Consider the following 27,900-nt stretch of genomic DNA (forward strand, 5'->3'; position numbering starts at 1 on the left):
TATGGGGAGTCGGGGGAATGTGTGAGGGGGGAATGTGTGAGGAGGAAATATGGAGAGAGCAAAGGGGTATGTTAGCAGGGGGGGGATGTACAGGAGGAGGCTATTAGAAATGTGTGCAGACAGTATGGGGGGATGAAAGTGTGAGTGGACACATAATAGATACTGAGTAGTGTGAGGGTAACAGCCAGGAGGAGACAGTATGCCAAGTAGGAGGAGTGTAATGAAGGGGCACAGTAGAGAGACTGGGCTCTCTATGAGGGACACCGTATGAGAAGGCAGTGTGAAGTATGGAAAAGAGAGAGAGGGTAGTGTGGATGGCATGTACCATAAGAGGGACAGTGAGGGTCATATTATGTGCTGGGAATAAAGTGAGGGGCAATTATTTACTCAGAGGCTCAGCCTAGGGCAGATATTGTTATTCCGGAGCATTATAATAACACTGCTATCTTTAAGGGTGTTGTGTCGGGATGTGCTGCAGAAGACAGGAGAAGATGGAAGTCTGCAGAAACGAGCTCTGCCGGTGGATGAGAAGAGTCATCATGGCATCTGGACAAGGTGAAGATGAAAAGAAAGAGGCGACTCCACAAACAACGTCATCTATCAGGTACCTGGATGTAAATGTGTTTTTTTTGTGATACTAATTCTCATTTTTATTTGTTAGGAACATTAAAGGGGATGTCCAAGGTTGTGATGAGTCTGCAGTCATACTATGTGACTGCAGACTTCTGAATTCTCACAGTGCACACTGCTATCATAATTCTCTGATGTTGGTGATTTACATACATGCGGTCACGTGCTGACTAGACATGTGTGGCCTCATTCAATGAAAATGAATTGACTGAGGCCGGACACGTCTAGTTAGAATGTGACCAGAAGTATCCAAATCACATACTTGTGCTGTCATGACCGTCCACTCTGGCCACCGGCAAGGGAGAATCCTGAAAGTGTGCAGTGCTTGCGCTGTGAGAATTCAGAAGCCTGCAGTCACATAGAATGACTGCAGACTTTCATCTCAAACCTGGACGCACCATTTTGTGCCATTTTGGTTGGTGGTGTGCCTCGGGATTTTTTAAGTATAAAAAGTGTGCCGCGGCTCAAAAAAGGTTGAAAATCACTGGGCTAACCAACCAGACATTGTGATAATAGACAAGGATCAGAAGACAGCATTGATAATAGATGTGGCAGTGCCAAGTGACAGCAACATCAGAAAGAAGGACTATGAGAAAATGGAGAAACACCAGGGACTCAAAGGAGAACTGGAGAAGATGTGGAAGGTGAAGGCAACATTGATTCCAGTGGTGAAAGGAGCATTTGGAGCAGTGACCCCTAACTTGGGAAAATGGCTACAACTAGTGTTGAGCATTCCGATACTGCAAATATCGGGTATCGGCCGATATTCGCTGTAGCGGAATTCCGATACCGAGTACCGATATTTTTGGGATATCGGAAATCGGAATCCATATTCATGTAAAAAATAAAGAATAAAAATAAAAAATATGGATATACTCACCCACCGACGGCCCCTGGCTCTCAGCGGTGCAACCGGCAGCCTCCGTTCCTAAGAATGCAGTGAGTGTAGGACCTGCGATGACATCGCGGTCTTGTGATTGGTTGCGTGACCGCTCATGTGACTGCTCATGTGACCGCGACATCATCGAAGGTCCTTCACTCACTGCATTCTTAGGAACGGAGGCTGTCGGTTGCACCGCTGAGAGCCAAGGGCCGTCCAAGGGTGAGTATATCCATATTTTTTATTTTTATTCTTTATTTTTTACATGAATATGGATCCCAGGGCCTGAAGGAGAGTTTCCTCTCCTTCAGACCCTGTGAACCATCCAGGATCACTCCCTATTACGTTCCGATATTTGTGTCCCATTGACTTGTATTGGTATCGGTGATATCAGATATTTTTTGGATATCGGCCAATCCAATCCGATACTGATACTTTCAAATATCGGAAGGTATCGCTCAACACTAGCTACAACAGATCCCAAGAGAAACATCTGAACTCTTTGTCCTGAAAAGCACAATGCTGGGAACAACTAAGATCCTGCGCAGAACCCTAAAACTCCCAGGCCTCTGGTAGAGAACCAGAGAATGAGAAAGGACAACAAAGACCACCCCCATTAGGGGTGAGAAGTAAATATTTTTTCATAGAATAGATAGCTACAAATATGTGAGTGACATATGTAATTAGTATAGTGCTTGTGTAGCTTACTGTACATATATTTATTTAATAAATGAATAAATTACAGAAAAAAATGGTGCGGGATCCCCTGACATTTTGTGAACTAACATAGAGAAAGCAGACAGCTTGGGGCAGATGTGTATAGCCTGGTAAGGTGGTAATAAACATGAAGCATCCCAGGTTATTACTATCAACTCAAAGCTGTATACTTAGACTTTACTGGTTATTAAAATGGGGGAACCCTCCAAAAAATGACATAGTGTCTCCTCTAGAATTATTAACCAGCAAAGGCTAGGCAGACAGCTGAGGGCTGATATTAATAGGCTAGGAAGGGACCATAGATATAGCCCCCTATGTGGGGGAGCCTGGGATTTAAAAAAATATTTTCTTAGAAAATTGTTGACATGTTAAATACTTATTTCACCTGGTGTATGTCATAATAATACCTCCTCACCTTGCCCCCCATGTGTCGGAGTCCCCCAAGATTCAGTCCTGGGGCCACTGCTCTTCGCCATTTACACCTTCGGCCTGGGACAGCAAAAACAACCCCTGGCAAAAATTATGGAATCGCAGGCTTTGGAGGATGTTCATTCAGTTGTTTAATTTTGCAGAAAAAAGCAGATCACAGACAGGGCACAAAACTAAAGTAATTTCAAATGGCAACTTTCTGGCTTTAAGAAACAGTAAAAGAAATCAAGAACAAAAAATGTGGTAGTCAGTAATGGTTACTTTTTTAACCAAGCATAGGGGAAAAATTATAGAATCACTCAATTCTGAGGAAAGAATTAAGGAATCATGAAAAACAAACAAACAAAAAACACCACCTCTGGCTTTTATTACAGCTTGCAGTCTCCGAGGCATTGACTTAATGAGTGTCAAACAGTTCTCTTCATCAATCTGGCTCCAACTTTCTCTGATTGCTGTTGCCAGATCAGCTTTGCAGGTTGGAGCCTTGTCATGGACCATTTTCTTCAACCTGCACCAAAGATTTTCAATTGGATTGAGATGCGGACTATTTGCAGGCCATGACATGTCTTTTTTCAAGGAATGTTTTCACAATTTTTGCTCTATGGCAGAATGCATTATCATCTTGAAAAATGATTTAATCATCCCCAAACATCCTTTCAATTGATGGGATAAGAAAAGTGTCCAAAATATTTATTGAAGATGTAATGACAGCCATCTCCCCAGTCCCTTTACCTGACATGCAGTCCCATATCATCAATGACTGTGGAAATTTGCATGTTCTCTTCAGGCATTCATGTTTATAAATCTCACTGGAACGGCACCAAACAAAAGTTCCAGCATGATCACCTTGCCCAGTGCAGATTCGTGATTCATGATTGAATAGGACTTTCATCCAGTCATTCACAGTCCACGATTGCTTTTCCTTAGCTCATTGTAACCTTGTTTTTCTCTTTTTAGGTGCTAATGATGGCTTTCGTTTAGCTTTTCTATATGTAAATCCCATTTCCTTTAGGCGGTTTCTTACAGTTCGGTCACAGACGTTGACTCCAGTTTCCACCCATTCATTCCTCATTTGTTTTGTTGAGCATTTCCTGTTTTGGAAACATATTGCTTGAAGTTTCCAGTCTTGACACTTTGATGTCTTCCTTGGTCTATCAGTATGTTTGCTTTTAACAACCTTCCCATGTTGTTTGTATTTGGTCCAGATTTTAGACACAGCTGACTGTGAACAACCAACATCTTTTGCAACATTGCGTGTTGATTTACCCTCCTTTAGAGTTTGATAATCCTCTCCTTTGTTTCAATTGACATCTCTCATGTTGGAGTGTTATGGGGGTACTGGGTAGACTACAGCTGATTACCCGGGCCCCTGCAATATCCCTCAAACTAGGGAAACCCTGTCTGTCCCTCTCCCAGAGTTTACACTGAAGGTGTGCATGTCTGGGCCGCCAGGCCTGACCCTGAGTCCTGTTTCAGTACTAAGCTGAAAACTCCACCCGCCACCCAGTGATAAGACCTCTCACCAACCCCTACAGAAAGCACAGACAGGGAAAACTAAAAAACGCACCACGCCGCAGACACACAGGAAAACACTATAATGTGCACAGGGCAAAACAATACAAATATAGGCAGGAGAAATATAACGAAGGATAATACACCACCAGGTACGATATTTCCTCTCCTAGACCACCACTCCAGACCGAGATCTCCAGGCACAAGACACACGCTATAATTGGCGACGCCCAAAGCCCAGCAAAACTATTTAAAGGCAATGGGCGTGACTAAGCCTCCAACCCGAGTACCAGCCAGATTAACCCCGGATAATCTGGATCAATCTAGCCGGCGCCACTGAGCATATAGTGGACGAATGAGGAATTACCGCTGTCTGTCGGATGCCCTAGTGTGAACAGCATCCAACATGACATGGAGCCATGATTCATGTCAGTCCACTTGGTGCAACAGCACTCCAAGGTGTTATCACTCCTTTTTAGATGCAGAATAATGAGCAGATCTAATTTGATGCAGGTGTTATTTTTGGGTATGAAAATTTACAGGGTGATTCCATAATTTTTTCCTCAGAATCGAGCAATTCCATAAATTTTTCCCTATGCCTGGTTAAAAAAGTAACCATTACTGACTACCACATTTTTTGTTCTTGACTTCTTTTAGTGTTTCCTAAAGCCAGAACGTTGCCATTTTAAATTACTTTAGTTTTGTGCCATGTCTATGATAGGCTGTTTTTCTACAAAACTGAATGAACATCCTCCAAGGCCGGTGATTCCATAATTTTTGCCAGGGGCTGTAGAAACTCACAGCTTTCAGTATCACCTTTATGCTGACGACACACAAATCTACTTCTCTGGACCAGATATCACCACCCTACTAACCAGAATCCCACAATATCTGTCTGCTATTTCATTTTTCTTCTCCGCTAGATTTCTAAAACTTAATATGGACAAAACAGAATTCATCATCATTCCCCTATCTCGCTGTCTTGGGGTAATTTCTGATCTCTACTTCAAACCACATATCCAAACCCTTTCCACATCCCACCGACTTCAACTCAAAAATATTTCCCGGATCCGTACATTCAACCAAGAATCTGTAAAAACCCTAACCCATGCCCTCATCATCTTTCGCCTTGACTACTGCAACCTCCTGCTCTGTGGCCTCCCCTCTAACACTCTCGCACCCCTCCAATCTATTCTAAACTCTGCTGCCTGACTAATCCACCTGTCCCCCTGCTATTCCCCGGCCTCTCCCCACTGTCAATCCCTGCACTGGCTCCCCATTACCCAAAGTCTCCAGTTCAAAACCCTAACCATGACATACAAAGCCATCCGCAACCTGTGCCCTCCATACATCTATGACCTCATATCCCGGTACTTATTTGCATGCAACCTCCCATCCTCACAAGATCTCCTTCTCTACTCCCCTCTTATCTCCTCTTCCCACAAACGCATACAAGATTTCTCCAGCGCATCCACCCTACTCTGGAACTCTCTACCACAACACATCAGACTCTCACCTACCGTGAAAACCTTCAAAAGGAACCTGAAAACCTACCTCTTCCGGCAAGCCCACAACCCGCAGTAACCACCGATCCTCCAAACCGCTGCACAACCAGTTCTGCCCTCACCTACTGTATCCATTCCTCACCCATCCCTTGTAGATTGTGAGCCCTCGTGGACAGGGTCCTCTCTCTTACTGTACCAGTCGTGACCTGTGCTGTTTAATATTATTGTACTTGTTTTTATTATGTATACCCCTCCTTACATGTAAAGCGCCATGGAATAAATGGCACTATAACAATAAATAATAATAATAATAATACGGGGGGCATTATTACTTTAAGTGTGTAAAGAGGGAACATTATTACTGTGTAGGGGCATGGAGGAGGCACTGTTATTGTGGGGGACACAAAAAGAGGCTAGGATTACCAAACACGACACAAAGGGGTAATATTACTGTTTAGATTACTTATTATTGCACTACATGGTATGTACAGGAATGGGGGAATCTATGGAGGGTAAAAGCTGTAAGTCAAAGAAGTCTCTGTGTTACATTCTGCAGGGATGAGTTATGGATTGAAGAAGTGATCATGCTGTTTTGGCCTGAATGGAAAATGAAAGGAAAAATGAATGACTGCGATTATTGAGAACGTCTTTGGTGAGACCCTGCACAGTACACACATATACAGTCCGCAGTGCACTTTGGGTAAAATTGATAGCACCATTATATGGACACTGTATGGTGGTGATATCAGTACTAGTACATTGGTTTTAGCTAATGATCCGTATGGCGGTATTATCACTACTGTGTATGCTGGTAATATTTTGATCTGCTCTGGTGCTATTTGTTTGGTAGGCTAAGTTCCCGTGATGAGCAGTTGGTGAGTTTTTGATGTTGCAGATTTTCTGATGCATTTTTCCACCTATTAGGTAAATTAGGCTACTTGCGTTTTTATTACATTTTTGTATCTTTTTGACTGTGTTTTTTTGCTTATTTGCTATGTTATCTGTTGAATAAATCTGCTTTATTTTTGATACTTCCTGGTACTCGGCTTCCACAAAGCTTTACTGATAGAGTCATGTGTGGATTTTATGCAGTTTGTGTTTTTTTCCTCATCTTATGCAATTCAATGGATAAAATCTGCATATAAATCTCAGCGTAGTCGCAAGAAAAAATGTATCCTGTATATTGTCGATTTCAAACACACATGCACAGCAGGTCATTTTATACAGCATATAAAAAATCACAGTGGGCATGAGATTTCTATAAATCCCATCCACTTTGTTGGGACTGTAAGAAGATGCATTTTTTATGCAGTAAAAATACTCAATGTGAGAACTTAACCATATACTGTAATATTATTATTATGAAATCTTATATTGGAAATATAGATAATAGTAAATTATTGATTTTCACCAGGTAGAATAAAATTAGTAATAGAGACCTCAATCTAGGGAAGGGGGAGGCGACAGCATGGGCTTGAAACGCCAGGACTGGATTGTAGTCCCAGTCCATCCCAAGTCACACTATCCAGAAAAAGTAAATGTTTACACAAGTGAAGAACATTTAGCGTCCAAACTCTGTTTAATATATTTTATGGGGGAAAAGACAGATGTAAAAGCCGGCCTCACTGATCAAACCCATGGTTCTTCCCTCCATGCCTGAGTTTGTAACTGATGCTCAGCCTATGGTGTTGCCACGTTAATTATTGCTAGGCAACTTCCTTTTATGGTGAGATGTCCCTTTAAGATTGCATCACCAGATTCCTTGATGACATCACTGATGACATGTTAATACCCCACAAGATTCCGTTATTATGACATCACAATGCACCACCACTATTTACCCAAATGCTTACTGCCCAGGTGTCATTGTTGTCAGTGATTGGCTGCAAAGCTGGTGATATACTGACTGCGCTTGGATTTTTTAGAGATGTCTGGAATTTCTTCAGATAAACGTGAGGTGTTGGCACTATTCAAGGAGATTCTTACCACCTATGCCCTTGACAATGTGCTACCACTACCCGATGGCGTCCTCAGCTTCACTTACCGGCTGGTTATGAAGCTAGTGAACGACTGCCTGACCAAATACTACCGAGGTCAAACAAGCTCAGAATATCTTGAGCATTTACAGATGAACATCAGGACATTAGTACAACAGGTAAGTAACAGACAAACTGGGCAAAGCATATAAAATAATAATGAATAATATGCATAAAATACAAGCTGGGGAAGAGGGTGGTGATAGCGTGGGCCTGTGTGCTCTAAAATACCAGGACTGAATTTTACTCCCAGTCCACCCTGGTCACAATATGTAAAAAAAGTAAACGTTTACACATGTAAAAAATATCTGGCATCTGTTAATAATTTTTTGGGGAAAGACGGATATAAAATCCTGATCAGGAGAGTAAAGCCATAGTTTTCCCTCTTTCTCTGATTATGGTTCTGATGCTCAGCCCATAATGTTGCCACCTTAATTGTTACTAGAATGTTGCTAGTCAACTTCATTTTATGGTGAGATGCCTCTTTAACCCCTTCACCACCTTGCGATTTTCCATTTTTGTGCTTTCGTTTTTTTCTCCCCTTCTGAGAGCCATAACATTTTTTTATCATTAATATAGCCTAGGAGGGCTTGTGTTTTGCAGGCCGAGTTGTAGTTTTAAATGACACCATAGATTACATATATTGTACTTGAACATGGGAAAAAAAATTCAAGTGCGGTGAAATTTCAAAAAAGTGCAATTCCACAATTTTGTTTTATTTAAAATGTTCACTAAATGCTAAAACTGACCTGGTAATATGAATCTACAGGTCAGTACGAGAATGCAGATACCAAACATGTATAGGTTCTTTTTTTACTTAAGTGGTGGAAAACAAAATCTGAATGCCGGGCATGAGTCGGTGTTCATAAAAGATGATCAATGGACAGACACACTGGTCTTCTGCAGACCCCCGGCTGTCATGACCACTAATCGCAACCCCAGAATCATGTGACAAAAGCGCTGATGAGCGAGACTTGGGACACGGTTTCGATCAGCACGTCTTAAATGCCGTTGTCAGTTATTGACAGCGGCATTTAGTAGTTGACAGCCAAAATCCATCTGTATCTGTTTGCAGGACATGACAGCTGATCACATCAACTGTCATGTGCGAGTAGAGATGCAGGCTCTGGCGCTGCCTAAAAAAGACAGGGACACAACCTTGGATGTACCTATACTTTCAAAGTTGTAAATGAGTTAAGATTTCATCCCCGGATTCCATGATGATGTCACTGATGAAATATTAACATTCCACCACAAGATTCCATGATGACATCACAATGCACCGCCACTACTTACCCGAGTGCTTACTGCCCAGATGTCATTGTCGTCAGTGATTGGCTGCAAAGCTGGTGATATACTGACTGCGCTTGGATTTGTTAGAAATGTCTGGAATTTCTTCAGATAAACGTCAAGTGTTGGCACTATTCAAGGGGATTCTTACCACCTATGCCCTTGACATTGTGCTACCACTACCCGATGGCGTCCTCAGCTTCACTTACCGGCTGGTTATGAAGCTAGTGAGCGACTGCCTGACCAAATACCATGGAGGTCGTATAAGCTCAGAATATCTTGAGCATTTACAGATGAACATCAGGACATTAGTACAACAGGTAAGTAACAGACAATCTGGGCAAAGCACATAAAACAATAAAGAATAATATTTATAAAATACAAGTTTATTTACATGAAATATGTATTTTGGCCAAGAGCAATTTATAGCTTATACGAAATATCCATATATGTATTAATTGTAGCTGTAGATTGCAGGAGAAAAATGGTGACATAAATAGCGTCCTATATTCTCTTCTTTCTCTCATAATTTTCCTCTTTTATTTCCATTTTTATAGGCGGAAGAAAGATCCCAATGTGGAGATCTGGCCTTTTTTAAACAACTGGCCCAAAAGTTCCTGTATGTACTAGAGTATATAGCCCGCTCACTGAAGCATTTGGTAAGAATCCGTCATCTTCTATATCTCATGTCTTTCTTGTCTGATCTTCCCCAGATTACTAATTAATATAGCAGAATGTCACATTTCTCATTTTAGAAGCCTCCCTGTCCGCTCCAGGCAGGTACAGGATATTTTACGGCCACCTGTCTCTACTCCATCCTCTGTGGTGACAGTCTGTGCTGTACTCAGTGGTGTGGACCTTTCATATCACATCTGTCTCGTTTTATCTTCCTTCTTGTAAATGCTGCAGTTCTGGTAATAGATGTTATTGGAGAACTGTTGTACATACAACTCCCTTATACATTAATGTGGATTTACTGGACGGAGCGGCTGTATATAGTCCACGCAATTATGTAAATCCAGGTTTAGTCCTTTCTGTCTTTTGTGTACTGTAATTAAGTATTTGTGAAAGTTATACTAATTGTACATATTATATCCATCAGGAAACACCGGACGGTGACTCTAAAGAGGGGCAACAACGAAATATCGCTGACCCCAATACCAGTGAGCCAGGGCTAAAAACTGATCTGACTGAAGGTAAGCTGATCATCTTGTATTCCTACAAACATTAATATTATGGAGACACCAGAGAATATATAAATTTACTCTTCACCCTCTGTATGAGGCCGGAGACGGCTCCTGGACCTCCTATAGACTATAAAGGAGAGAGCTCATGCAATTCTGAAAACCCCTCTGGTTCTATCTTCTGGGATCTTCTCAGCCCCAAAATGCACAAAGAACCTCACATGGTCCCTATTCAAGTCCTTGTGAGATCCCGAACAATCACACATTTATGGTAGAGTTTATGGTAGAGTATATCTATCTATGAATGTGCCATAATTATATACAGTATGTGCAGAAAATCCATATAATTAGTATTATACCATTTACTTGTCTTTCCTTCCTTATATCGATGTGTTATATATTAAGTATTGATATCATCTAATACATGATGTCTCATTATTTTATCAATATGTAGAGACAACTGAGCCGGCAACTGCTGACGGTGGAATACCTGAGGTACCAGAGATCCCCGAATCTGCCAGTGTAAGTATCAGAGAAAACATCTGTATGATCATCCGATAGCGGGGTATGAATTACACATCACATGTTACACCCCATAAGACAGCGGGTTAACTCTATTGTTAATGTAGATTGGACCTATTATTATTATTATTCCTGTCTCCTCTGTGTGATGTCCCTTACCATCCCCTCCAGTACAATGATATGTGTGTATGGAGGCTATCCCCATAATATAATAGTGTCTGGGGAGCGTCCTGCTTGTATCATGTCCTCTACATCTGCTGCAGTGTAATCAGCAGGGACATAATGTAGAGAAGTTCCTGCTTCTGCAGCTTTTATTTTCCTGCAACATTTATGTCTCATTGTCATTTCTTATTCTTCTAGGCCGTGATCAGATCATTGAGCCCTATGAATAAACCAAGGATGAGCGACTATACCCAGATCAAAGAGATCGGCAGTGGATCTTATGGGTGAGCTTTATGTATAAATTACATTCTTCCCAAATTCCTTCTGATGATGCCTCTGTCTATATGTCCTGCCTTAAGGTACCGTCACATTAAGCGACGCTGCAGCGATAGCGACAACGATGCCGATCGCTGCAGCGTCGCTGTTTGATCGCAGGAGAGCTGTCACACAGACCGCTCTCCAGCGACCAACGATGCCGAGGTCCCCAGGTAACCAGGGTAAACATCTGGTTGCTAAGTGCAGGGCCGCGCTTAGTAACCCGATGTTTACCCTGGTTACCAGCGTAAAAGTAAAAAAAACAAACAGTACATGCTCACCTGCGCGTCCCCCAGCGTCTGCTTCCTGACACGGACTGAGCTCCGGCCCTAACAGCACAGCGGTGACGTCACCGCTGTGCTTTCACTTTCACTTTAGGGCCGGATCTCAGTCAGAGCAGGAAGCAGACGCTGGGAGACGCGCAGGTGAGCATGTACTGTTTGTTTTTTTTACTTTTACGCTGGTAACCAGGGTAAACATCGGGTTACTAAGCGCGGCCCTGCGCTTAGTAACCCGATGTTTACCCTGGTTACCAGTGTAAAACATCGCTGGTATCGTTGCTTTTGGTGTCAAACACAACGATACACGGCGATCGGACGACCAAATAAAGTTCTGGACTTTATTCAGCGACATCACAGCAGGATCCTGATCGCTGCTGCGTGTCAAACTAAACGATATCGCTAGCGAGGACGCTGCAACGTCACGGATCGCTAGCGATATCGTTTAGTGTGACGGTACCTTTAGAGAAATTCCTGTATATGAGTCCACATCTACTGTAAATGTTACTGTTTTCCAGGACCTGTGACATTTTTTTTTTGTCCGTTAGAGCTTTGTTAGGGCTTTTTTTTTTTTTGTGTGGCGATCTGTTGTTGTTATAGACACCACTGTGCACTAGATCTAATCTACATCGTCATCTAGTCCACATCTATTGAACACTATTCAGCTCAGTTAGGATGTGATATGGATGAGAACCTCCCATAGGTGATCATTCATGCTGAGTTATTTTGTGTATTTCCAGACACTGATTTCTAGTGACGGCCGTACATCTACTATTAACTATTAGTACAGAAGATCTTTTGACATATAGACAGACTGTTAGTAAGAATTCTGTATAAATTATGGATTTTTCTCCTCTACAGGGCCGTCCACTTAGTGCGTCATAAAGGCACAAAGAAGGTATTCGCTATGAAGAAACAAGCCAGGAGTAACCTGCATGATCCATTCCTTCTTAAAAAGGCCTATGTGGAAAGGGATATCGCAATATTCTCCGATTGTCCCTTTGTTGTCTCCACATTTTGTTCCTTCCCAACTAAACACCATCTGTGTATGGTCATGGACTTTGAAGCAGGTAAAACATAACCATTGTATCTATATCCAGCCCATATCTGCTTAAATATATAAAGGTCCCAATGTATTCATATTTCATTACTCTACATGCTCATAAGAACAGTTTACGAGGATTACATCTTTCTGACATAATAATTTTCATTGCTTCTTATTGCATTCTTTTATGATGGGGCAACAAAAACACTGCAATGCCATCTGAGTTTATTATTTTTTTTAGTATTTATTTTGAAAGGAGAAAAAGTGATTTTTATATTTAATTTTTTTTCCACAAATATTTTAATTATTATTTTTTTTAAATCTCCATAAGGGACCTGAATTTGCAATTATATAATCATATTTACTATGTACTGCAACATGGGTATTGCAGAATGTGGTGAAAATCTTGCTCCCCTATGAAGCCAAGCTACACACTGACCTTCACAGAAATACCGTAATGGCAAGGATAGTAGTCTTCCGCAGACACTCAGCAGCCATAGCAAACCACTGATATGGAATGGGGCGATGAGTGCACAGAGCAGCTCGCCACCAGGTCACCTGCTGTAAATGCCAATGTCTGAGATTGACAGTGCAATGTAAGAGGTTACCAGCAGGGGGCAGATCTGAGCTCTCTTATTGTATAGGACTACTCTGCAGTATACAGTATACGCTCTACATCACACAGTGCATTTCTATGATTGACTCCCTGCCCCAATGTCTCAGCTTATTTCTCATTCACACTCATCATGTGTAATTTACATTGTAACAAACTCTCACCTGTCATATTTGCTTTTTGCTTTAGGAGGAGACTGTAACATTCTCCTACAGTTTTATGGTCATTTACCCCTCGACTTGGCCCGCATCTACATTGCGGAAACGGTTCTTGCTGTGGAATATCTGCACAGCTATGGTGTGGTTCACCGAGACCTGAAGCCTGAAAAGTAAGTGAATGCAGCAGTATAATAAAGGGAGAGACAGTTATAGTTTGGTATACAGTCTATGGGTTATTACTTAGGGCTGACAATATCTTTTCTTTCACAGTCTCATGATATCATCAACTGGACATATCAAAGTCACCGATTTTGGGCTTTCAAGACTCGGACTCATGAGACCAACATCAGACATTTACAAGGCTCGAGCTAAAGACATAGCCAGAGAGTTCCATGATGATGGGGTTAGCTTTACATAAAAACTTACTCTTTACAGATCTGATCTATATCTGTTTCTCTGATATTTGCTCACATAGAAAACTTTTCCACTGATATTATTTGTCACAGTTATTTTCATTGATAATCTTCTCCTTGTTCTGTTGGTTTCCAGATAACTGGCACCAATCATTATACAGCCCCAGAAGTCATCTTAAGGAAGGGCTATGGAAGGCCTATTGACTGGTGGGCAATAGGGATCATCTTATATGAATTTCTTACCGGTCATGTGCCATTTAACGGAAGACGCAAAAAACATATTTTCTATAGTATCCTCGTGGGTAAGTAAAATAATCTGAATGCTGTGTGATGCCATAGTAATTTGGTTCAGTTGTTAGGTTCATTCTTTGGTTTACGTACTTGTTGTTTTTGATCATTTTTTTTAAATGACAGTAAATGTAGAGATTTTCTTTTCTGTAATATTTACTTTTTATATAACAGATAACATCACTTTGAAAATTCAAAATTCTACTGATAATCCTGATGCTCAAGACTTCATGACTCAGCTGCTCAGAAAAGATCCAACACATAGACTTGGGACAGGTAATGTATATAGTAGTATTAATAATGATTTATTACTCCTCTGTGACCTGACAAATAGATAATTTCCATGAGGATCAGAACTGAGGTCTCTGATTTACCTTCTTGTCTATTCCCCATTCTTCATGCTGTGGCTTACAGTATATTTTGGCTCTGCTATGTCTTCAGTTTAGATTAACATAACATGTACATTCTTCCTAACATTGTCTGGATCACTTTTTTCTTGTCTTCCTTTTCCAGGAGGAGCAAATGAGATCAAGAGTCATCCATTCCTGAATAAGTTAGATTTTGAGAACCTTCAAAACCTGAAGCCATTGTATAGGCCAGATCTTAGTTCAGAGGAGGACACCCGCTACTTTCAATGTAAGTAGAATGAGACATCATCTGGTTAACCCCTTCATGACCCAGCCTATTTTGGCCTTAATGACCTTGCCGTTTTTTGAAATTCTGACCAGTGTCCCTTTATGAGGTAATAACTCAGGAACGCTTCAACGGATCCTAGCGATTCTGAGATTGTTTTTTCGTGACATATTGGGCTTCATGTTAGTGGTAAATTTAGGTCGATAATTTCTGAGTTTATTTGTGAAAAAAAACGGAAATTTGGCAAAAAATTTGAAAATTTCGCAATTTTCACATTTTGAATTTTTATTCTGTTAAACCAGAGAGTTATGTGACACAAAATAGTTAATAAATAACGTTTCCCACATGTCTACTTTACATCAGCACAATTTTGGAAACAATTTTTTTTTTTGCTAGGAAGTTATAAGGGTTAAAATTTGACCAGTGATTTCTCATTTTTACAACAAAATTTACAAAACCATTTTTTTTAGGGACCACCTCACATTTGAAGTCATTTTGAGGGTTCTATATGGCTGAAAATACCCAAAAGTGACACCATTCTAAAAACTGCACCCCTCAAGGTGCTCAAAACCACATTCAAGAAGTTTATTAACCCTTCAGGTGTTTCACAGCAGCAGAAGCAACATGGAAGGAAAAAATGAACATTTAACTTTTTAGTCACAAAAATGATCTTTTAGCAACAATTTTTTTATTTTCCCAGCGGTAAAAGGAGAAACTGGACCACGGACGTTGTTGTCCAATTTGTCCTGAGTACGCTGATACCTCATATGTGGGGGTAAACCACTGTTTGGGCGCACGGCAGGGCTCGGAAGGGAAGGAGCGCCATTTGACTTTTTGAATGAAAAATTGGCTCCAATCTTTAGCGGACACCATGTCGCGTTTGGAGAGCCCCCGTGTGCCTAAACATTGGAGCTCCCCCACAAGTGACCCCATTTTGGAAACTAGACCCCCCAAGGAACTTATCTATATGCATAGTGAGCACTTTAAACCCCCAGGTGCTTCACAAATTGATCCGTAAAAATGAAAAAGTACTTTTTTTTCACAAAAAAATTATTTTAGCCTCAATTTTTTCATTTTCACATGGGCAACAGGATAAAATGGATCCTAAATTTTGTTGGGCAATTTCTCCTGAGTACACCAATACCTCACATGTGGGGGTAAACCACTGTTTGGGCACATGGTAAGGCTCGGAAGGGAAGGAGCGCCATTTGACTTTTTGAATGAAAAATTATCTCCATCGTTAGCGGACACCATGTCGCGTTTGGAAAGACCCTGTGTGCCTAAACATTGGAGCTCCTCCACAAGTGACCCCATTTTGGAAACTAGACCCCCCAAGGAACTCATCTAGAGGCATAGTGAGCACTTTAAACCCCCAGGTGCTTCACAAATTGATCCGCAAAAATGAAAAAGTACTTTTTTTTCACACAAAATTTCTTTTAGCCTCAATTCTTTCATTTTCACATGGGCAACAGGATAAAATGGATCCTAAAATTTGTTGGGCAATTTCTCCTGAGTATGCTGATACCTCATATGTGGGGGTAAACCACTGTTTGGGTGCACGGCAAGGCTCGGAAGGGGAGGCGTGCCATTTGACTTTTTGAATGGAAAATTAGCTCCAATCGTTAGCGGACACCATGTCGCGTTTGGAGAGCCCCTGTGTGCCTAAACATTGGAGCTCCCGCACAAGTGACCCCATTTTGGAAACTAGACCTCCCAAGGAACTAATCTAGATGTGTGGTGAGCACTTTGAACCCCCAAGTGCTTCACAGAAGTTTATAACGCAGAGCCGTGAAAATAATAAATGTGTTTCCTTTCCTCAAAAATATTTTTTAGCCCAGAATTTTTTATTTTTGCAAGAGTAACAGGAGAAATTGGACCCAAAAAGTTGTTGTCCAGTTTCTCCTGAGTACGCTGATACCCCATATGTGGGGGTAAACCACTGTTTGGGCACATGCCGGGGCTCGGAAGGGAAGTAGTGACATTTTGGAATGCAGACTTTGATGGAATGGTCTGCGGGCATCATGTTACGTTTGCAGAGTCCCTGATATGCCTAAACAGTAGAAACCCCCCACAAGTGACCCCATTTTGGAAACTAGACCCCCCAAGGAACTTATCTAGATGTGTGGTGAGCACGTTCAACCCCCAAGTGCTTCACAGAAGTTTACAACGCAGAGCCGTGAAAATAAAAAATCATTTTTCTTTCCTCAAAAAAGATGTTTTAGCAAGCAATTTTTTATTTTCACAAGGGTAACAGGAGAATTTGGACCCCAATATTTGTTGCCCAGTTTGTTGTGAGTACGCTGATACCCCATATGTGGGGGTAAACCACTGTTTGAGCGCACGTCAGGGCTCGGAAGGGAAGTAGTGACATTTGAAATGCAGACTTTGATGGAATGGTCTGCGGGCGTCACATTGCATTTGCAGAGCCCCTGATGTGCCTAAACAGTAGAAACCCCCCACAAGTGACCCCATTTTGGAAACTAGACCCCCCAAGGAACTTATCTAGATGTGTGGTGAGCACGTTCAACCCCCAAGTGCTTCACAGAAGTTTACAACGCAGAGCCGTGAAAATAAAAAATCATTTTTCTTTCCTCAAAAAAGATGTTTTAGCAAGCAATTTTTTATTTTCACAAGGGTAACAGGAGAATTTGGACCCCAATATTTGTTGCCCAGTTTGTTGTGAGTACGCTGATACCCCATATGTGGGGGTAAACCACTGTTTGGGCGCACGTCAGGGCTCGGAAGGGAAGTAGTGACATTTGAAATGCAGACTTTGATGGAATGGTCTGCGGGCGTCACATTGCATTTGCAGAGCCCCTGATGTGCCTAAACAGTAGAAACCCCCCACAAGTGACCCCATTTTGGAAACTAGACCCCCCAAGGAACTTATCTAGATGTGTGGTGAGCACGTTCAACCCCCAGGTGCTTCACAGAAGTTTACAACGCAGAGCCGTGAAAATAAAAAAATCATTTTTCTTTCCTCAAAAAAGATGTTTTAGCAAGCAATTTTTTATTTTCACAAGGGTAACAGGAGAATTTGGACCCCAATATTTGTTGCCCAGTTTGTTGTGAGTACGCTGATACCCCATATGTGGGGGTAAACCACTGTTTGGGCGCACGTCAGGGCTCGGAAGGGAAGTAGTGACATTTGAAATGCAGACTTTGATGGAATGGTCTGCGGGCGTCACATTGCATTTGCAGAGCCCCTGATGTGCCTAAACAGTAGAAACACCCCACAAGTGACCCCATTTTGGAAACTAGACCCCCGAAGGAACTTATCTAGATGTGTGGTGAGCACTTTCAACCCCCAAGTGCTTCACAGAAGTTTATAACGCAGAGCCGTGAAAATAAAAAATAATTGTTCTTTCCTCAAAAATTATGTTTTAGCAAGTATTTTTTTATTTTTGCAAGGGTAACAGGAGAAATTGGACCCCAACAGTTGTTTCCCAGTTTGTCCTGAGTACGCTGGTACCCCAAATGTGGGGGTAAACCACTGTTTGGGCGCACGTCGGGGCTTGGAAGGGCGGGAGCACCATTTGACTTTTTGAACGCAAGATTGGCTGGAATCAATGGTGGCGCCATGTTGCGTTTGGAGACCCCTGATGTGCCTAAACAGTGGAAACCCCTCAATTCTAACTTCAACACTAACCCCAACACACCCCTAATCCTAATCCCAACTGTAGCCATAACCCTAATCACAACCCTAACCCCAACACACCCCTAACCACAACCCTAACCGCAACACACCCGTAACCCTAATTCCAACCCTAATCCTAACCCTAATCCCAACCGTAACCCTAATCCCAACCCTAACCACAACTGTAACCCCAACACACCCCTAACCCTATCCGTAACCCTAACCACAAGCCTAATCTTAACCCTATTTCAAACCCTAGCCCTAATTCCAACCCTAACTCTAATTCCAACCCTAACCCTAAGGCTATGTGCCCACGTTGCGGATTCGTGTGAGATTTTTCCGCACGATTTTTGAAAAATCTGCAGGTAAAAGGCACTGCGTTTTACCTGCGGATTTACAGCAGATTTCCAGTGTTTTTTTGTGCGGATTTCACCTGCGGATTCCTATTGAGGAACAGGTGTAAAACGCTGCGGAATCCGCACAAAGAATTGACATGCTGCGGAAAATACAACGCAGCGTTTCTGCACGGAATTTTCCGCACCATGGGCACAGCGGATTTTGTTTTCCTTAGGTGTACATGGTACTGTAAACCTGATGGAAAACTGCTTCGAATTCGCAGCGGCCAATCCGCTGCGGATCCGCGGCCAATCCGCTGCGGATCCGCTGCGGATCCGCGGCCGATCCGCTGCCGATCCGCTGCGGATCCGCGGCCAATCCGCTGCGGATCCGCTGCCAATCCGCTGCGGATCCGCTGCCGATCCGCTGCGGATCCGCTGCGGATCCGCGGCCGATCCGCTGCCGATCCGCTGCGGATCCGCGGCCGATCCGCTGCGGATCCGCGGCCGATCCGCTGCGGATCCGCGGCCGATCCGCTCTGTGTGCACATGCCATAACCCTACCCCTAACCCTACCCGTAACCCTAACCCTACCCCTAACCCTACCCCTAGTTCTAACCCTAGTTCTAACCCTAACCCTAGTGGAAAACGAAAAAAAAAAAAAAAAAATTCTTTATTTTATTATTGTCCCTATGGGGGTGATAAAGGGGGGGGGGTTATTTATTATTTTTTTTATTTTGATCGCTGTGGTAGAACCTACCACAGCGATCAAAATGTACTTGTAAGGAATCTGCCGACTGGCAGATTCGGCGGGCGCACTGAGCATGCGTCCGCCATTTTGGAAGATGGCGGCGCCCAGCGAGCAGACGTACGGACACCGGGAGGATCGGTAAGTATGAAGGGGTGGCGGGGGGGGTGGATCGGAGCACAGGGGGGGGGATCGGAGCACAGGGGGGGTGGATATGAGCAAGGAGGGAGCGGACAGGAGGACGGGGGAGCCGGCAGGCGGACGGAGGGGACCGGACCCCATAACGGAGGACTGGGGGGGCGATCGGTGGGTGTGGGGGGGGTCACTTTAGTATTTCCAGCCATGGCCGATGATATTGCAGCATCGGCCATGGCTGGATTGTAATATTTCACCAGTTTTTTAGGTGAAATATTACAAATCGCTGATTGGCAGTTTCACTTTCAACAGCCAATCAGAGCGATCGTAGCCACGGGGGGGTGAAGCCACCCCCCCTGGGCTGAAGTACCACTTCCCCTCTCCCTGCAGATCGGGTAAAATAGGAGTTAACCCCTTCACCCGATCTGCAGGGACGCGATCATTCCATGACGCCACATAGGCGTCATGGGTCGGATTGGCACGGGTTTTCATGACGCCTACGTGGCGTCATGGGTCGGGAAGGGGTTAAAGCTGCCTTTTGTCTTGTCTTTCATTTATGTGACAATATGTTCCCATCATTATTAGTAATAAGATGGTGACTGTCTGTGATTATATTAATAATCTCTGATAATACTTGTATTTTGTAGCTGACATTAGGAGACCCAAATATACGTATTCAGATGAGGGTGACACAAGTGAGAAGGTCAGTAACTGGCCAGAAAGCTTAAACTATGTATCATCTTCTGAAAGACTTTCTAAGGTAAGTATGTGATCAGTAAGTACACAAAACGATAACTAAAAATAGATTTAAAATACTGTATATACAATTAATTTTACTCTGTGTATTTTAGCTATATCCAACCAATACCAGGATGATGAGCAATGAAGATCACAAGCCATCTCCAGATTGTCCTTTAGAGACCAGCACAAAACACTCAGACGTGTGAGTAGATTATTATTATGGGGTATAGTACTGACATATCTTCAGAATACCAATTACAAGACACATATGACACAATACTAAATCCAGAACCCACCAACCCATGATTGATCATAACTGTAGGGTCTGGCTTGTGATAACGCTGGTGATAACAGCTGATCATTGTGACCAGCCTTTCATTTCCAGTTCATTAAAGCCCTTTATTACTAGTTATTATTCATTCTTGCTGATAGAAGGCAGTCCTGTGCAAGGTATCCCCTCCATTTTGTCCAAGTGTCCTAATTGACCATACAGAAAGGAGACTTTTTATTTTTAATTGCTTTCACTTGTGATTTATTTATTTTTCTTCTCCCAAACAGGCAGAAAGAATCTTCGTCTAGTACAAGTGATGGTGATAGTGAGTATTTCACTGCTAACAGCAAGACACCCTCTCCCATATTGTCAGGTATGTGCAGGTCTATAGGACATCTTGTTATAGCCAGTGATCAAAAAGTGTAATGCGAATGTTACATGAGGGCTCAGAAAATCACTGCTTTTTGTGCCTTTAAAATAATCAACAATCCAACACTTCAATGTATAAAATTCTCACACTTTCATGCTGTGCATTAAAAGACATAAAGGACCATACAGTCTGGTGCCTGATACTGATCATGAATACTGTGCCTATGGCTCAAACAGGCCTCAAACTAACCCTATATGTACCATTAACCCCTTCACCCCCGGAGCTTTTTCCGTTTTTCCATTTTCGTTTTTCGCTACCCTCCTTCCCAGAGCCATAACTTTTTTATTTTTCCGTCAATTTGGCCATGTGAGGGCTTATTTTTTGCGGGACGAGTTGTACTTTTGAACGACATCATTGGTTTTAGCATGTCGTGTACTAGAAAACGGGAAAAAAATTCCAAGTGCAGTGAAATTGCAAAAAAAGTGCAATCCCACACTTGTTTTTTGCTTGCCTATTTTGCTAGGTTCACTAAATGCTAAAACTGACCTGCCATTATGATTCTCCAGGTCACTACGAGTTTATAGACACCTAACATGACTAGGTTATTTTTCACCTAAGTGGTGAAAAAAAATTCCAAACTTTGCAAAAAACAAAACAAAACAAAATTGCGCCATTTTCCGATACTCGTAGCGTCTCCATTTTTCGTGATCTGGGGTCAGGTGAGGGCTTATTTTTTGCGTGCCGAGCTGGCGTTTTTAATGATAGCATTTTGGTGTAGATACGTTTTTTTGATCGCCCGTTATTGCATTTTAATGCAATGTCGTGGCGACCAAAAAAACGTAAATCTGGCGTTTCGAATTTTTTTCTCATTACGCCATTTAGCGATCAGGTTAATGCTTTTTTTTTATTGATAGATCGGGCGATTCTGAACGCGGCGATACCAAATATGTGTAGGTTGGGTTTTTTTTTTATTGATTTATTTTGATTGGGGCGAAAGGGGGGTGATTTAAACTTTTATATTTTTTTTACATTTTTAAAAACTTTTTTTTTTTACTTTTGCCATGCTTCTATAGCCTCCATGGGAGGCTAGAAGCAGGCACAGCCCGATCGGCTCTGCTATGCAGCAGTGATCATAAGATCGCTGCTACACAGCAGATTTGCAGGTGTGCTGTGAGCGCCGACCACAGGGGGGCGCTCACAGCCACCGGCAATCAGTAACCATAGAGGTCTCAAGGACCTCTATGGTTACCTTCCTGACACATCGCCGACCCCCGATCATGTGACGGGGGTCGGCGATGCGCTCATATCCGGCCGCACGGCCGGATGCGGTAGTTAAATGCCGCTGTCTGAGTTTGACAGCGGCATTTAACTAGTTAATAGCGGCGGGTGATCGCGATTTCACCCGCCGCTATTGCGCGCACATGTCAGCTGTAAAAAACAGCTGACATGTCGCGACTTTGATGTGCGCTCACCGCCGGAGCGCACATCAAAGCGGGGGTCCCGACATGTGACGTACTATACCGTCACATGTCGGGAAGGGGTTAATGTGACACAGATGTTTTAAGTAATGGACTACATGATAACGCTGCTGCAACTAATGTCATATTAAAGAGATCCTGTCACCAGATTTTTATCATATAACCTAAGACCTCCACCTTTCAGCTCTGTGTTACAGCATTCTGGAATTTCTGTATATAAGTCTCCAAGATGCCATGCAAAAAAAAGACATTTTATTATACTCACAAATGGGCATCACTGGTCTTAATCCAGAGCCTCCTCTCTTCTGGCGATGCCGTTCTCCTCAGCTTTGTGTGGGTGATGGGTCCTATGTCATCCACATAGTGTTCCCCCATCACGTTCCTGCGCAGGCACACTTCTCTCTGCCCTGCTGAAGGCAGATCAAAATACTGTAGTGTGCATGTGCCGCCGCTTTTTGGCTTTTCCCCATGTATGTGCATTGCTTCCTGTGGTTGAAAAAACACTGCAAAAATGCTGAAAGAACTGACATGATTCAGATTTCAAAAACACTGAGACTCTCAGATCTAGCTAGGAAAAAAAACAAATGTCTGCATGAGATTTCTGACATCTCATAGCTTTTGCTATCACTGTAAAAAGTAGTTTACAATTAAATGAAAAAACGCTGCAAAAAGCTGCTAGTGGCAATAGCCTTATGGTGCAATGCCAGAATCCCAGTACTGTAAGGTACAAAAATAAAATAACTCTACTAGATGAAGATATAAATCTAATCTCATAGGAGTTTATCATTGACTTTTGTTTTTCTTACTTTTTTATATGAATTTCCAGTTGAGAAGAAAAATAAATCTGTATTGAACCTGGGAGAAGAGCTAAACCCAGAAATAGTTGCAGAGACAGAACCTAGTAGAGGTAAGTGTGACAACAAGGTCTATGTTGTCTGATGTCGGCAACTAAGAATAATTCACGAGGAGAATATATTATATGTCATTGGTGGGATTTTCACATCTATGACTAACAATGATTATTGACTTGTTTTTCTTACATTTTTACATGAATTTCCAGTTGAGACGACAAATACATCTGCAGTAAAACTGGGAGAAGAGCAAAACCCAGAAATAGTCCCAGAGACTGAACCTAGCAGAGGTAAGTGTGACAATAAGGTCTATGTTGTCTGATGTCGCGACTGAAAATGATTCACGAGGAGGATATATTATATGTCAATGGTGGGATTTTCACATCTATGACTAACAATGGTTATTGACTTGTTTTTCTTACTTTTTTATATGAATTTCCAGTTGAGACGAAAAATACATCTGCATTAAAACTGGGAGAAGATAAAGACCTAGAAATAGTCGCAGAGACAGAACCTAGCAGAGGTAAGTGTGACAATAAGGTCTATGTTGTCTGATGTCGGTGACTGAAAATGATTCACGAGGGGAATATATTATATGTCAGTGGCGGGATTGTCACATCTATGACTAACAATGATTATTGACTTGTTTTTTTATGCTGTCTGATGTCGGCGATTGAGAATTATTCACGAGGAGATGTTAACTCCCAGTGGTACGATTGCCACATGTATGATGACTGACAATGATCATTGACTTGTTTTTTTTACTTTTTATATGAATTTCTAGTTGAGAAGAAAAATAAGTCTGCAATAAAACTGGTAGAAGAGCAAAATGCCAAAATAGTAGAAGAGCGAGAACCTAGGAGACGTAAGTGTGATAATAAGGTCTATGTTGTTTGATGTTGGCCAGTGAGAATAATTCATGTGGAGATGTTATCTGTCAGTGGTGGGATTGTCACATGTATGATGACTGACAATGATCCTGTTCCTCTGCACAGATAAGATTTCTCTACCCTCCTGCCATAATGACACCAAAGCAGTATCTTCTAATATAGAGTCCTATTACTTACATTAGTTTTATATCTCTTCTCATAGGTTCCATCTTCCGCCGGATTATATCATCCTGCCGGCGTGGATTATCTAGGGCTGCTCGCAGCATCAGAAAAAGATGCATTTTTCCAATCTGTCGTTAGGGCACCATATACATCTAGTGCCCTGAAGAAATACAGCAAGTCCATCATCAAAGCTGTACTTGGGCAGCACGGCGGCTCAGTGGTTAGCACTGTTGCTTTGCAGCACTGGGATCCTGGGTTTAAATGTCACTAAGGAAAACATCTGCAAGGAGTTTGCATGTTCTCCCCGTGTTTGCGTGGGTTTCCTCCGGGTTCTCCGGTTTCCTCCCACATCCAAAGACATTATTATTATTATTATTATTTATTGTATATATAAAGACATATAATGATAGGGAATTTTCTGTGGAATATGATGGCGCACAAATACATGTAATATATAATACCTGTGCCGAAAGATTTCTAATATCTACCTGTGGCCTTCTGACCAGCAAAAAGCATCTGCAGAAGATGAAGGCTCCTTGAAGCACATCACATCATTCTTCCATGCAGTTCCTAATTTAAAAAAATTAAGTAAAACATTTGAATTAATGTTCCTTTGCAATAGAGTATTTCTGAAATATATGGCATACCAATACTGTCCGTCGTACATGTTTGAAGCACCCTCATGAAGTTTTGTTTTTTCACTAAACGTGTATGAACTGTAGTGTGGTGGGGTGATATACTTCCCTACTACCGTCTTCTCTGGGATCAAGCTCTGTCCGGCTCCTCTTTTGTGTGATGTCGTAGCTACATAATTACATACATAGGTTGAAAAAAGACCTAGGTCCATCAAGTTTAAACTGTCTCCAGCAATTGTCCATTTTGTCACTACATTAAATGTAACCCACAATGTTATGTGTATTGAGAAAATCATCCAGCCCTTCTTAAAAGCTGTTGTAGTGTCTGCCATTACTAGTTCTTGTGGTTGGGCATTCCACAGTTTGACTGCTCTAACTGTAAATAACCCTTTCATATTTAGCTGTCGGAATCTCCTGTCATCGCTCTTCAGACTCTTCGGCTCACTCTATGCTCTCGGTGTGGGCCAGAAGTCTCTTCTATAATGCAAACCTATGGGGCCTTGTTCTGACGCTCCATAGGCTTACAGTGTTAAAGCCACATTCGGGTTACCTAGAGCGCAGTGTGACCCGGTCTGTCTGGTGAGCGGTGACATCACTCAGAAGAGGAGCGAATGGCGCTAAATACCGGAGAACTTGGTGGTAGGTGAATATATTAACACACACTACACTACAGACCAGAGGTGTTGCTAGGGTCCTAAAAGATTAGGGGCTCAGCTGTAAAGTACATGTCTTCTTATATGACCCCTCACAACTTATAAGAGGATTTGTACATACAGTATGTAATTACATAAATTAAGAGGAGTCGTAGGAGACTAGATGAATATATATATGCACATAGGTACACAAGGTTATAAATTATATAACTGTATAAATACAGGAAGTATGTGTGTGCATACGTCTAGGATATGAATTCCGAAGAAAGACTAATCTGAGCATTAAAGGGAGCAAAACACCAGAGAACTGATAAAAAAAGTCAATAGAACAATGTACAGTATGAAAATATAAAAATTATATTACATTTGTCAAGAAACCACCTGAGACTAGACGGAGTTGGACATGACTTGGGGATGGGCGGACAGAGAACTCCTGCAGCTTTTGTTTGTATTGCAGTGTAGATTTTAAAAAGAGTGTTGTTGCTTTAAGAGGAAGGAGTTTAGATGTTTGTGCCTGGTGTATTACTGTGAGGAGGGTGGGCTTATATAGGGGAGGCAACTCTGGCTCTCCCTCTTTCTCTCACAGGATGAAACATTAAGGAAACATGTCTGCAGTTTCAGGGAGTATAATACTGGGGTTATCACCTCACATTATAGCTGATAGGAGCACATTCACCTCACACATCATGTATTAGTGTAGTATCAGCTCCTACATCATACAGTGCCTACAAGTAGTATTCAACCCCCTGCAGATTTAGCAGGTTTAATAAGATGCAAATAAGTTAGAGCCTTCAAACTTCAAACAAGAGCAGGATTTATTAACAGATGCATAAATCTTACAAACCAAAAAGTTTTGTTGCTCAGTTAAATTTTTATAAATTTTAAACATAAAAGTGTGGGTCAATTATTATTCAACCCCTAGGTTTAATATTTTGTGGAATAACCTTTGTTTGCAATTACAGCTAATAATCGTCTTTTATAAGACCTGATCAGGCCGGCACAGGTCTCTGGAGTTATCTTGGCCCACTCCTCCATGCAGATCTTCTCCAAGTTATCTAGGTTCTTTGGGTGTCTCATGTGGACTTTAATCTTGAGCTCCTTCCACAAGTTTTCAATTGGGTTAAGGTCAGGAGACTGACTAGGCCACTGCAACACCTTGATTTTTTGCCTCTTGAACCAGGCCTTAGTTTTCTTGGCTGTGTGCTTTGGGTCGTTGTCTTGTTGGAAGATGAAATGATGACCCATCTTAAGATCCTTGATGGAGGAGCGGAGGTTCTTGGCCAAAATCTCCAGGTAGGCCGTGCTATCCATCTTCCCATGGATGCGGACCAGATGGCCAGGCCCCTTGGCTGAGAAACAGCCCCACAGCATGATGCTGCCACCACCATGCTTGACTGTAGGGATGGTATTCTTGGGGTCGTATGCAGTGCCATCCAGTCTCCAAACGTCACGTGTGTGGTTGGCACCAAAGATCTCGATCTTGGTCTCATCAGACCAGAGAACCTTGAACCAGTCAGTCTCAGAGTCCTCCAAGTGATCATGAGCAAACTGTAGTCGAGCCTTGACATGACGCTTTCAAAGTAAAGGTACCTTACGGGCTCGTCTGGAACGGAGACCATTGCGGTGGAGTACGTTACTTATGGAATTAACTGAAACCAATGTCCCCACTGCCATGAGATCTTCCCGGAGCTCCTTCCTTGTTGTCCTTGGGTTAGCCTTGTCTCTTCGGACAAGCCTGGCCTCGGCAAGGGAGGAAACTTTCAAAGGCTGTCCAGGCCGTGGAAGGCTAACAGTAGTTCCATAAGCCTTCCACTTCCGGATGATGCTCCCAACAGTGGAGACAGGTAGGCCCAACTCCTTGGAAAGGGTTTTGTACCCCTTGCCAGCCTTGTGACCATCCACGATCTTGTCTCTGATGGCCTTGGAATGCTCCTTTGTCTTTCCCATGTTGACCATGTATGAGTGCTGTTCACAAGTTTGGGGAGGGTCTTAAATAGTCAGAAAAGGCTGGAAAAAGAGATAATTAATCCAAACATGTGAAGCTCATTGTTCTTTGTGCCTGATCTACTTCTTAATACTTTAGGGGAACCAAACAGAATTCTGGTGGGTTGAGGGGTTGAATAATAAATGACCCTCTGAAAATACTTTTCACAATTTAAAAAAAAAATAAACAAAGAAATCACATTCTTTTTTGCTGCAGTGCATTTCACACTTCCAGGCTGATCTACAGTCCAAATGTCACAATGCCAAGTTAATTCCAAATGTGTAAACCTGCTAAATCTGCAGGGGGTTGAATACTACTTGTAGGCACTGTATATGGGATCAATTTTACCTCAGAAATTCATGTAGCCACCATGTTCCCTCATGTGTACCTCCCTGCAGAC

General features: G+C 42.2%; 1 protein-coding gene across 1 annotated transcript; it reads left to right on the plus strand.

Moving 5' to 3' along the window:
- The first annotated feature begins 9,056 nt into the window (after window positions 1-9,056).
- LOC143783427 (microtubule-associated serine/threonine-protein kinase 4-like) lies at window positions 9,057-24,743 on the plus strand. Its single transcript, XM_077271839.1, has 19 exons — window positions 9,057-9,319; window positions 9,557-9,658; window positions 10,102-10,195; window positions 10,638-10,705; window positions 11,066-11,151; window positions 12,322-12,530; window positions 13,308-13,446; window positions 13,547-13,679; window positions 13,826-13,991; window positions 14,152-14,253; window positions 14,491-14,613; window positions 20,113-20,225; window positions 20,317-20,408; window positions 20,765-20,850; window positions 23,152-23,232; window positions 23,386-23,466; window positions 23,619-23,699; window positions 23,961-24,041; window positions 24,269-24,743. Exons 1-19 carry the CDS (start codon window positions 9,092-9,094, stop codon window positions 24,364-24,366), a joined length of 2,163 nt encoding a protein of 720 aa, XP_077127954.1. The 5' UTR covers window positions 9,057-9,091; the 3' UTR covers window positions 24,367-24,743.
- The last annotated feature ends 3,157 nt before the right edge of the window (window positions 24,744-27,900 follow it).

The sequence above is a fragment of the Ranitomeya variabilis genome, chromosome 6 (genome assembly GCF_051348905.1).
Source record: "Ranitomeya variabilis isolate aRanVar5 chromosome 6, aRanVar5.hap1, whole genome shotgun sequence".
NCBI lineage: Eukaryota > Metazoa > Chordata > Amphibia > Anura > Dendrobatidae > Ranitomeya > Ranitomeya variabilis.